This window comes from Alosa sapidissima, chromosome 12, assembly GCF_018492685.1.
Source record: "Alosa sapidissima isolate fAloSap1 chromosome 12, fAloSap1.pri, whole genome shotgun sequence".
In the NCBI taxonomy this organism is placed as follows: Eukaryota; Metazoa; Chordata; class Actinopteri; order Clupeiformes; family Clupeidae; genus Alosa; species Alosa sapidissima.
Window position 1 is genome coordinate 27,372,632 of NC_055968.1, and position 13,158 is coordinate 27,385,789.

The 13,158-nt window shown below is 43.3% G+C and overlaps 1 protein-coding gene across 1 annotated transcript in view; it reads left to right on the plus strand.

Annotated features, from left to right (window-relative positions):
• The first annotated feature begins 466 nt into the window (after window positions 1-466).
• Window positions 467-13,158, plus strand: part of crocc2 (ciliary rootlet coiled-coil, rootletin family member 2) — a 69,412-nt gene continuing 56,720 nt past the window's right edge. Inside the window, exons 1-3 of the mRNA XM_042057149.1 lie at window positions 467-750; window positions 1,167-1,308; window positions 2,126-2,250. Of these exons, the coding sequence (XP_041913083.1) occupies window positions 694-750; window positions 1,167-1,308; window positions 2,126-2,250 (324 nt within the window). The 5' untranslated portion in view covers window positions 467-693. The remainder of the gene's footprint in view (window positions 751-1,166; window positions 1,309-2,125; window positions 2,251-13,158) is intronic.

The following is a 13,158-nucleotide window of genomic DNA, read 5'->3' on the forward strand; positions in this document are numbered from 1 at the left end:
CATGTTAATAATATAAATTGCTGCTGTAGCCTAACAGCTTAATTTCCCTTGGATAGCCTAAAGTAGGCCCTTATCTATCTATCCATTTTTTAAGTGAACATGAACATATCTAAATATTTACAGAAGGCCTATATACTTGTATATTAACACAGCCCAAGACATTTGTCTCCCGCTATATTGCCGAGGCTCCCGCCTGGTTAATGTAATTGATCATTAACCAGCACTCAGGGTGTCTACTAAAACAGACCCTGCAAGAAATTTGTAAACTAAGGTGCAGGTGACCACTCAACAGCCAAACAAACCATCAGCCCCAGGCGTCAGTGTAGCCATGGAAATAAGCTTGCATTCTATTTCCATGTCAACGGCCCGGGAGCGTCCGGTTTCCACAGCAACTTTTTCTGGGATATGCCTCGCGCCGTGCTGTGATTGGAGTCTCCGAAAAGTCCTTTGGTCAGGGAGTAAACTTTACAAACCATTGCATAAAAACATTTTATTATTGCAATGAAATTCAGGAAGTGTATTTTAAGTGAGAAAAGGATTTTGCATTGCATGTGAAACTGATATCATGAATTTGCATGCCTCAACAAGTTGTAAGAAGTGATTTGTAGTTGTATTTGTGGTATGAACGATAGTTTGTAAGGAAACCACTAGTTCAGCCTACATTAACGAAGATTTGGATCAAGAAATTCTTCGATGAATTCTCAAGGGGAAGAAAGGCCGCAGTCTCCTGGACTTGAGGCCGTGATTCAGGTATTGTAATGGAGAACTTGGCTTGAAAGTGTGTTGTGTCGATTTAAAATGTCATGCAAAACAACGCTACTAATCAGCGCCGTCACCTCCCATCCAGAGGAAAGAGGATAGGTTTTATGTAATATTTAAAAGTGTCGGACGCTTATTAAGTTTAATTGGTAGGCTAGCAGGTCTGTAGTGACCGATATGGCAAATGCTTGTGCTTCTTCATTTGTGAGTGAGGTTGCATTTTAAATGAATGAGTCTGAGTCTCAGACCAAAATTATCTTTATTTCGTGTGTGCAAAGGCCTCTCTGCGAGCGCATTTCTGGAACAAATTGGTCCATATATCTATATGCTTTTATGCTAATTTACCTTAGCCTACAGTTGTACCCATTTGTGTGTTCTGGTGGCGATGGTGAATACTGTGATTATAGAAGCTAGAAGACTCCCTCCTGGATGTCAGTGCAGAAGAGAGGGCACTCACCATTTGGGGGGAAGAACTGGGTTCCACCGCTGCACCAGTCCCTGTGCGCATCCGACAGATTGTCACCAGAAACCTGAGCGACTCTCCCGCAGGTAAATCAATGTATATTTTCTCCCTTTTAAACCATTATCACTGTCTGAGAATTCGAGGCCCAGTGTCAATGATGTAATCCTCTTCGTTCGCAAACACTAGAAGAGAAACGTGAGATCTCTGAAATAAAAGCAGAGGTCCTCAATCCAATCTCTCGTCTAAGGAGGATGTAAGAAAGTAATGTTGGAGCCATTTTAGCCATTTTTGCTTATCACTTCGTATATTAAACACAGCAAAGGAAATTCAAGGAATGGTTCTAGTAACTCAAATACAACGGCAGAGTAGGCCCTACTACTCTAACCTATACCATTATAAATCAGTAAATGCCTTCACCTCCGTTTACATTAAATGTAATCATTAGCAGTCTCTCTCCAGTCCCTCCTTAATTGGATGAGGAATGTAAAGTGTGCATTCAGAGGGCAGGGATACCACAGGCTCATCACTCACAGCATGTAACCACTAGGGGTCAGAGGTCCATCTGAGATCTCTTTCCCCACCTTGTATGTCACATGTGCTGCTGACCTGTGACTAAACTGGATAGGTGCAATCAATATGGCTTTTGTCTAAGCTGTGTCCAACCAGTATCGCATTAGATGTAGTGGAGGTGGAAGAAATGGAGGGCCTTTTGAAATTTGAAAATATTTTTCAACGACAGCTATATTGGGTTAGAGTGCTCTCATTTTTCAGAATTGCGTACAGTAATAGTATACACCATCTGAAATACCTGAATTCAAGCTGCTGCAAGTCCACTGCTCTTGGCATTGTCATATTCCTTCATCCCATAACATTTGTCTCGTCCTTTCATTTCTCTGTCCACAGCAACCAGCATGGGTGGAGCTGAGGTTTCAGTACAGGAGGAGAACCGGGCCCTCAAAGACCTGCTGTCCCAGACTCGAGCTGACCGTGACCAGCTGCTTGTCAAGCAGGCGGCCCTCACAGACAGGGTAGGTTCAAAGCCACGATTAGTGCGTACACCTCAAAGAGCCCAGTTTTGTGCCACACTATTTGTGTCATGCAGTGAAAAGGAACAGGGACAAGGACATGCATCTACAATAGGGTTGCCAACTTCCCCAACCCCAAATGAGGGACACTTCACTTCAAATGCAATTCACTTCCCCAAACCCAAATGAGGGACACTTCACTTCAAATGCAATTCAAATTCAATTGGCATAGCCTATCATGTGCTATAATGTGCTCCATTACACAAAGGCAAAGACCACACTTAATATTCTATCACAGTCCAAATCACAGTGCGTGTGTGCAGCCTATGTCAACGTGCCCTCACATTTTAGGCCTATAAATGGACAGTAGCCTGTGAACCGGATACTTCCGCAATCTCCTTGTGTTGTTTTTGTTGTTTTGTTTTCATGATTTCCTTTTAAACGTTTCTTATATTAAAAAGGTGAAATCAATTACCAACAATGACAAGCCAGCTGGAAACTTCCACCCTCTCCCTCTCGTTCCCGTTCCCAATTAACACGAGTAGCATAACGTTCAAGTTAGATCTGCTGTATAATGGAGACTGAGAGGACCCAAAAAGTATCATCCTTATATAAGATGCTGTTGCTGCATTTTGACATTATAATCATTCTCTCTGGGTGTCAAATCTTCGCATTGTATCGCGGAGTGATTTATTATTAGCTGTGCTGAGTCTGAGTTGAAATGTCCAGGAATATTCCAACTCATGGAACGTCTCTCGGCCAATCAGAAACAAATAAATAGTTCCATAGAACCCAATTGTTGTTTCTGATTGGTCATGGATATTCCCACGGGTGTTGTTCGGCCGTAGCCACGAGGCCGGAGTCCGAGTGGCGCAGGCAACAACAGCCGTGGGAATATCCATGACCAATCCCACGATCACGAGTGCTATATTGCTTAAATTTATACTGACTATGACTTGTAGTATAAATACAACAATTGGGTTCTATGGAACTATTTATTTGTTTCTGATTGGCCGAGAGACGTTCCATGAGTTGGAATATCCCTGGACATTTCAACTCAGACTCAGCACAGCTAATAATAAATCACTCCGCGATACAATGCGAAGATTTGACACCCAGCTCTCCACTATTTCAAGCAATGGGTTACTCCTTAGCAAACCATAACGAAACAGTGCTTTACCACATCTGTGGATTAAGCCACACAGTCAACTCAATGTAAGTAGGATAAACGAGGATGCTAATTGTTCTCAGCATTGCCAGCATTGTGTATAATATGATTGTCACTTGGAGGAGACTTGTAGATAACTAACGTTAGCATAATTAGCTAACCGCTGCTAACGTGCTAGCATCGTCATGTCAGGCTGTGCACAGTAGTGTAACATTTATTCACTATACATTAATAAAGTTGAGTGGTTCTGGAATGTAGACTATGTTTCCGTTTTTTTGCAGTACCATGTCCCTTACATGACATGGCCCAGTGTCCTTGTAACATGCATGCAGCAAACTAGATATGAATGTGACTTCAACATTTCTTTCAAGAAGACATGTAAACCACGAAGACCCGTAAAAGAGAGGGGTCTGGAATGTTGGTTACCTAGCAACCAAGACGCTGTCTATTGAAAAGGGAACTATTTGTTGATGCGTAAGAACGATGTCGAAATGAAAATTTTTAAACAATAATGGGGTGTTTTCAGATTATTTAGTTTGTGGTAGAATTGTTGTATAAAAGCAATATAGCACTCGTGATCGTGGGATTGGTCATGGATATTCCCACGGGTGTTGTTCGGCCGTAGCCACGAGGCCGGAGGCAACCCCACTCTCACTTGTGCTATATTGCTTAAATTTATACTGACTATGACTTGCACGCAATGCAACTTTATGGCTAATCAATATATACCCTGCTGAAATATAAAAAAGCTAGAAACCAGATTATGCTGGTAGCTGGTTTTAGCTGGTCTTTGCTTGTTTTCTTCCAGCTCTTGCTGGTCTTTGCTAGTATAGCTGATTGGGTCACCAGATGGACATGCCGGTGTGACCGTCTGAGGAAGCTGGTCATGCTGGTGTGACCAGCCTGTCATGTGGGATACAGCTGGTGTAAGATGGTCATGCTGGTGACCGGCCTGCCGAGCTTGACATAGTTGGTCTAAGATGGTCATGCTGGTTTTCTAGAACGACCAACATAAACTGGCATGGCCAGTTAAACCAGCAAGTAAAGACCAGCAACACCATCTCAAATGACCATCTTAAAGTGGTATTACAAGCACAACCAGCTGAATTACCATCGTAAGTTGGGTAAACCAGCTAGACCTGCAAAACTCTTGCGAAAACATACATTCAGCTGGTCAACCATCATAGGGTGGTCAAACAAGCTGGTCAACCAGCAAATCACCTTAAGCTGGTCAGGCTGTTGTTTTTTTCAGCAGTATATTGAGTTGTGTTAGAGTATATACAGTATACAGTATATATATATATATATATATATATATATATATATGTATATATATATGTATATATATATGTATATATATATATATATATATATATATATATATATATATATGTATTAGGGCTGTCAAAATAACTGGTTAATTTCGATTAATTAATTTGAGAAAAAATAACTGATTAAAAAAATTAGTGCAGATTAATCGATTCCGTATGACCTTTGACCCTGAGCCATTCTAGTCAGTAAAAATTAGACTGTAAAATGAAGGAGAGAGAAGAAAAACGTGCTGCCTGGATCATTGATTGGAACATTTACTTTTAAAAAACGGCCTGATGGTGTTGATAAAAAATAAAGTGTTGAAAATAAAGTCCTCTGCAATGAAATGCCTTGTATGTGAAAAAAAAAACTTCTTCCCGAAGCACTTTTGAATTTATTTCCTCAGCATATTAGGTCATATCATAGATTATTATGGCAATTATTTGAACAGTGAAAATAATAATAAAAGAGTTTTTGAACTTTAATGTCACTAATGCTGATTATTCAGTGATTCATTTGAATTTAAATATTTAATTTAATTAATTAATTTATTTTTTATTTTTTTTAATCGATTGACAGCCCTAATATATATATACAGTATATACACACATCCCATGAAGATAGAAAGAGAAGAAAAACAGTTTTACTTTTATTTTTACCACAGAACTTAAGTGGTATAGAGAAGGCAACATCTGAACTTTGTCATGGATGCTATTAATGAATAGAAAACAAATCCAAGAGATGTTTGTTTCTATGTGTCCTTGAGGGCCTGGTTGGCATGGCCCATGTGGCCCGACACATAGGCTCCGAGAAGGGCAATGGCCCACAGCCTCTCTCCATCTGGTGTGGATCTGTGATTTATGTAACGCTGTGAAGGAGCGCGGCTCTCTTTTCCAAACACTCCCCTCGAAGCTCTGGGCCCTGAGCTCACGCAAACCCATGCCACTGCTGCTGCCGCTGCCACCATTGCTGCACACATACATCCTGTGATGCCGGCGGCTTGTTTGGGGTAACTGTAGAGGTCGCTGATTGGGAAACCTGAACAGTGAACAATCTCTCACGGGCTGTGTTACCCACACAACCACTGCAAACGCTCTTCAGGGGCAAAAAAAAAGAGGGGGGGTATTTTCAATCTCCTCCTCCTCTGTTTCTGTGGTTTATAAGCCTCGTGCAGGGAGGAGTGGGCGCATCCAATAACGTGCTCGACAGTCCGTGTGGAACCTCTTTTTTTTCTTCGGATGCTCGTTTTTTGTTGTTTATCTTTCTTGCACGCCCCCTTCTCTCTCTTTTTCCCCTCCATCCTGCTCTGGATGGACAGATTGGCGCGCCGTGTGTGCTCAAGGTGAGATCAAGCGCAACGGGCCACAGTGGGCCTTTGAGAAAGAAGCGGGCGGCCCTCGTGTTCGGGCGTCTTTGAAACGGTATACGGCGCACTGCAAACATCAGCCCCGGCGCGGCTCTTTCCAAGAGGGAAAGCCCTTTGGAGTTTGATAAACAAACACACCGGGGCTAAAATGGCGTGTGTAAGCCAATGGGGTGTCACATGCTGGAGGAGGGTGTGTTTATTTCTGTTTGAAGTCCAACCTTGGCGCTGGAAAAAAATGGAAAGAGGCAAGGCAGTTTTACCTTCATAAGAGGGCGAATGTACGAATGTAAATCGCTAATGGTCATTAGCCATATTTCCATACTTTTTTCTCTTCTTCCCTGAAATGCCTGAAATTAATCATTAGCGCTTACGGCAGATCGTCACAGCTGTCTGCTGTGCTTTGGATGATTTTTGTCTTGTGGATGAGAAAAAAATCTTTTCATGAAGAGTTCCCTTGTGGTCTACAGGACCCCCACCACACAACCCCCCCCCCCCCCCCCCCCCCCCCTCACCTCCCCACCTCCTCCCTTTTTGCTTAAGGTCGGGCTCTACCTCCAAGGAGTACCACCATCTACCCTCTCGCTTTTTCCACCTCTCCCCAGCTAACGGCACTTCGTTTGGGGGGAAGGGATTAGAAGGTCACTGGCCTCCTCTCCTGGGGCCGAAGAAAAAGCTCATTTTTCATTCTGTACAAAGCTGCCGTTTGTGATAACACTGCTCTCTTTCTGCTGGCCAAGCCTAATGAACTCCAACTGCTCTCTCCCTCTCTCTCTATGTGTGTGTGTGTGTGAGTGTGTGTGTGTGTGTGTGTGTGTGTGTGTGTGTGTGTGTGTGTGTGTGTGTGTGTGTGTGTGTGTGTTGCAATGGCCCTGAGACATATTTAGAAAAACACTGTGCTATAAATAAGCCTTCATTAGCTTTTTGCTGGTATATATAGATGACTTATTTGTTTATTTGGGGGGAATATTTGGGCAGCCCGGGAGGCCCCCAGTGGCCCTGACTGACTATGTAAGTGCGCGGCCATAAAGCTCTCAGCCTCTTAGTGCCAAACGAGCAATCCCCTAAGATGCCAGACAGTCGCTGATTATGTGCAGTAGGGTTGGAGCGACCCAGGAGGCTTTTCTCTCTCTCCCTCTCAGGAAAACCCCCGATTGAAACACATTGGTAATGGCCACAAATGCATTTGTCAAGAGTGTAGCAAACGAATCAGACCTCTTATCGCTTGGCTTGTGTTTTGGCCTGTTCTGCTGCGAGCGAGCCAGCTGTTTCTTGTCGCCCCCTCTCTCTTTCTCTCTCTATCTCCCCCTCTCTTTCCTTCACTCTCCTCCATCTCTTTCCCCATTCTCTCTTGCATCTCTTGCACTCTCTTGCTCTCTCCCTCTCTCTCTTTCTCACTCTCCTCTATCTCTTTCCCCATTCTCTCTTGCATTCTCTCCCTCTCTCTTTCTCCCTCTCTCTCTCTCTCTATCTCTCTCTTTCTCACTCTATCTCTTTCCCCATTCTCTCTTGCATCTCTCCCCCTCTCTCTCTCTTTCTCTCTCTCTCGGTCTGTCAGAGAGCATTTTAGCTGTGTCTCTTGATTGTTTGGCGGCGGTCCACTCCCGTTCATGTGCAGTGCTAATCAATGTCCTGGAGCAACAAGCCAGCATGACTGACTGGGTGAGCTATGCTCCGCAGAGCAGGCGTTTGGTATTTGGCGATGCTTCCTACATTTTTATCTTTTTTCCGTTTTTTTTTTTTTTGCATCTGTGCCTCCACATGCTCATTCTCCTCATACTCGTCCTCTATGCACTGTATCCTCTCTCTCTCTCTCTCTCTTTCTCTCTCTTTCTCCCTTTCCCTCTTTCTCTCTAACTCTCATCTTGAATTGCCGTGGGGATTGTATATCACGGCAGCATGAGATCCAGTCAATTTGTCATCCCCAGTTAGAGCCCATGTCAGTTAGTGTGTCCTCAGCTGCTCTCTCGACGTATGCCAAACTCTCTGTGTCTGAAGCATGAACTCCCCTATTGTCCTTCCAGTTGAACTCTCCTCGACCTCACCCATTTCAGCCTCGAGCGGTTCGGTGTGTGTGAATGTGTGTGTGACGTGACACTACAGATCAATCCACCCGCTGCCAAGTGCTTCTTACCTGCCATCAAAGTATTTTTTTCCACCCAGCCACTGGTGCTTAATGTGCAAAATGTAAGGTCCTACAGCTCCTCCAAAGGATGGAATGATTCGGTGGCTTTGCAACAGGAAGAAGAAGAATTAATGTGCGTAAACACAGAGAGCTTCTTAATCCATCTGTATTTCTCTGTGTTCCTTATTGGATTTTTCTCCATCTGATCTGTGTTTTATTTTAGATAGTGTAAACTCTTGTAGGGCACACGGCGCTTTGCCGAGTCCCACAGAAACTTAGCATCAGGGAAGGATGCCACGACTTTAGTAAAAACAAGTGCTTGGCTAAGACGGGGGTTTGTTATCGGTCTTCATGCTCTAATCGTTGTAGACACTCATAAATCTCTGTGTTTATGTGTGGCCAGATACATTTAGTGTGGAGGGTGGTTGCTTGCAGATAATTCCAGAGTGTATTTGTTTCGCCGCTTCGTAAACTCACTTTCCATAATCTGAGGAGCACTTGGCACCTTTCCCCCGCCGCCACTTTTCATTATGAAATCATTTAGTGTGTTTGTGCTGCTAGCAGTTTTACATACTAAATAGCCCAGTGCGGAAGCCAATGTTGATTTATGCGGTGGCCTCTCAGAAGACACTGGATTGTTGTTTTGCTTCTCTTAGTCAAATCTCTTTTCTCTCTTCTTGGAGAGCCTCTTTCTTTTTCTTTTTGGTCCCAAGAACCCTCTACATGGTTCTCTCTGTGCTAGTAAAGGTAAAAGTCTGGCAGAACAGTGAAAAGACTCCTGAACACAAGAACAACCACAGTTCTCTACCTGGAACTTGGAGCCAAGGTTCAAAGGGTTAAACAATTCTTCAGATCAGAGACCCAATGGGAGGTTTATGGAGAATCATTTGATTTTAATTGGCACACACTCTGTGAAGCTTTTTTTCATCATTAGCAAGTTTAATGTGTGCTTCGACATGTGTATGGCTCTGTGTGGTACAGTAAAAGGCATTAATCTATTGCTCCAATGAGCCTCTTGTGTGTCTGTGTGTGTGTGTGTGTGTGTGTGGGGTGGGGGGCATGCATTATGAAGCCCTTTCTGCGGTCGCAGATGAGGTGGGTTTAAACCCGCTGACCGATTCCCGCAGTGCTGGACTGATCTGGGTGCAGAGAGAGAGAGTGTCGCTGCGCTGAAGCAGGCCTATTGTTGGCTGGCCTCAGAACAGTGGAGCCATTGGTACGCGACAGTCCCCGGAGCCCTCTCATATTTGAGAGCCGTATTACAAACCGACCCAACACCCCTCATCAGGGAAAAAAAGGAGTAGAAAGGAGAAAAGAGAGAGAAATGGTGCCATTGAACATTAGGGAGCAGGAGGCTGGCAGTGTGTTTGAAAGCCAACCTCTGTCTCCAAGCTGAGTCACTAGGCGACCCTTGTTTTCTCGCGACCCTTTAAAAGAGTTGCCCTTGAACCGGGATAAACCTTGACCCAGTTTGCAGCACTGGATCCTATCAGGAGATTACAGAGCATGTCTGGCTGAACTCTGACCTCTTGCTGTTGATTTTGGACGACTGCCAGCTTGCACTTTCTCAGGCAGGCAGCGGTACTCGGTGTATGCAGACTTGCTGGGGCGTGTGTGTGTGTGTGTGCGCCCGCATGTGTGTGTGTGTGAGAGAGTGAGACCAAACATCTGTCTCACTATTTTAGATTGGATGCTGAGCCATTCACTCAAGACAGATTTTTGCAGTGTGCACAAATGCCCTGTTGGTACTACACATGCATACAGTGTATGCATGGACACATCCCTCAACACATGCAAACCCATAAACACTAAGGGTGCGTTCGTAAATTGCCACTCCGAGCGCTCCGAGCACACTTAACCGTTCGTAAATTCAGAATTATCGTGTATTTAATCAGAGCTTCACACTCCCGGAGCGTCCAGAGTGTGTCAGATTGAATTTACGAACGTACCCTAAAGTGTCATGCATACACATGTTCCAACACACCTGGATATGCAGTATGTGTACATAAACATGGTTATGGTTATGGGATTTGGCAGACGCTTTTGTCCAAAGTGACAGACAAATACAAAACAATAAAATACTTAAATTTAACAGGGAACCGTTTAAAATGTTGCTCAGACTACATTAAGGAGAATAGCAATAATAAACAACGATGTCAGTTCAATCAATAGCCTAATGAAATAAACAATGAAAATGAAGGAATATAGCAATAATAACCAATAATGTCCATTCAATCAATAATATAATAACAATAACAATAGCATGGTAACACTACATTAAGGGGAATATCAATAATAAACAACAATGTCAATCAACAGCCTAATGAAAATAAACAATACTATACAAACCATAACGCATAAGAAGCGCTTAATGAACTAAGTGCATGTTAAACAGATATGCCTTTAGACCCTTCTTGAAAGACCCAAAATTATCCCAGGAACATGCAAGAACACTTACATAGATACAGTGTAGGAGGGCACACAGGCATTTATCAGAGACTAAATCATAGAATTATGGATAACTAATGAAAATTATTACTGTATAACATGATAAGAGGAGACTCTCAAGATTTTAGAATTGGATAATACAGTACAAACACACAGTGTCACAGACACAGTCCAACACATACGACATTCATTCAAATCCATTTACCTGTGATCTGTATGTATGAAAACTCAGACAAATAGCTGGTAAACGTTGAGGTTGCATGATATGATGATATTGTCCTTTCTGATCTTCCTTCACTCCTCTCTTCTCCATATTGTCACCTTTCCTTTCCTTTCCCTGTCCTCCGTTCGCCTCAAGGTTGTTTTGCCTCCTTTGTATCAAAAAGCAGCTGTGTGTGTGGTGTTTGTGTTTGGACTCCTTTGTATAAAAACAGTGTGTGTGTGTGTGTGTGTGTGTGTGTGTGTGTGTGTGTGTGTGTTTGTGTGTGTGTGTGTGTGTGTGTGTGTGTGTGTTGATTGAGAACCTCAGGGTTTTCTGTCACCAAGTTGAGTCAGCTGGCAGACAAAAAGTGTGTGTGTGTGTGTGTGTGTGTGTGTGTGTGTGTGTGTGTGTGTGTATGTACATGTGTGTAAAAGTCACAGCATATGCTTCGCTGTATCCATATGTAGGAGCGTTGATACACCCAGAGAACTCCCTGACTCCCTGGGCTGGCTTCATTTAATGAAGCTTCTCCTTCATCCCAGTTCACATGTCTTTCACTCCATCCCCCTCCTGCTCTTTTTCTTTATTTCTCCCTGATGCAAGTCTTTTTTATTCTATTCTATTTTATTTTATTTTATTATGAAAGGTTTCTCTTTCTTGTTTATTGTGGGATCATATCAGAGAAGAGTTTTTGGACTGTATTGTTTTATTTGATAGTTGATTAATGTGGCCTGGACCCTCGTCTGTGTCAGGATTTGTGGTGTTTGGTGCAATGGTCTTTTGGTGTGTGTAAGTGTGTGTTTTAAGCCCCATAGGAGTACTATAAATGTCAGCTCAGCATAACCCTTGGGCTTTGAAGCTCCTTGTGTTCTCCTTGTTTGTGTGTGTGTGTGTGTGTGTGTGTATTTGTGCAATTGAGCCTTTGTTGTGTAGTGATTAATGTCCACATATCTAGTGTGCTCGCATGAATATAATGAACTGCTTTTAAAGTGTCATTTAGTTTGTGTGTGTGCGTGTGTGTGTGTGCTCATGTGTGTGTTTTTTGTGTGCAGCTCTGCTGTTGTCCTCCGCAAGGGGCAGTGAGCATTATTAAGCAGCTGTAGGGAAACTTAGCTGATATGAGGCCCAGCTGTGTGTGTGTGTGTGAGTGTGTGTGTGTTTTCTCTATATTCTCTCTCTCTCTCTCTCTCTCTCTCTATCTGTCACTCACACACACACACACACACACACACACACACACACAATCACACACAATCACACACAAAGCACTGGTGTCATAGAGCAGCTGTCCCCATGACCAGCGTAAAAACCTTCTCTATGGTGACCGAGTTTGGTGTGTGTGCTCTGGGGCTCTGAAGTCAGGCCTCTGTAGACCCCCCCCACCCCACCCCGCCCCCACCTCCACCCCACCCCCACCCCCATCCCCAAACCCTTCTTGGCCGCACTGCCCCATGTTTGTTATACTGTGTTGTGTAATCATCCTCCGTCCTCTATGACGCCAAAATAGCAGCTTTCACAATCAGCTGGGGCTCATTCATTTCCAATCTTAAGGAGAATGGGTGTGTGTGTGTGAGAGAGAGAGAGAGAGAGAGGGAGAGAGAAAGAGAGAGAGCAAGAGTGAGGTGTTGTGTGAAATAGAGGGAGAGAGAAAAAGAGGAAAGAGGACAGTAAGGTACAGGGAGAGGAGGGTGGGGGATGTGGGGGCGCAAATGTCAGGTTGGTGGATGTCAGGTCCAGCTGTGTTTAGGAATCTGACAGATAGCGCACTACATTAATTCCCTTTATTAAACCTCTGGGCCTGGGCCAAGCCAGAGAAAAATGCTCACAGCTGTAACCCTTTGAGCACTGCCTGTAGCCTGTGTTTGTGTGTATGTGTATGTTTATGTTTAATGTGATTAGGGTGTGTTTGTTTTTTGTGTTTGTTTACTTATTATATATATTTTATTTATCATTTTTTATATTTAAACATGCTTGTGTACTTTGTGTATTATATATATTTTGTGTGCATAAATATTCTGTGTCCATCTCGCCATGTTTTTCTGTTCGCGCATTTCTTTTTATTTATTATTCATAAATATGCACATGTGTAGTGTGTAGCATGTATATGTTGGTATAATCACGTGTGTGTACATGTGTACGTCTTCATGTTCTTGTCATGTGTCTGTTCATGTATGACTGCATGTACGCATGTGAATGTGTATTGTATATGTAGGTGTTGTCATGACAGTAAGATTGCTGATCACTCAGAGGATTGTTCCCATCCCGGTTGGGCCCTAAGGTTGCTAATTCCACTC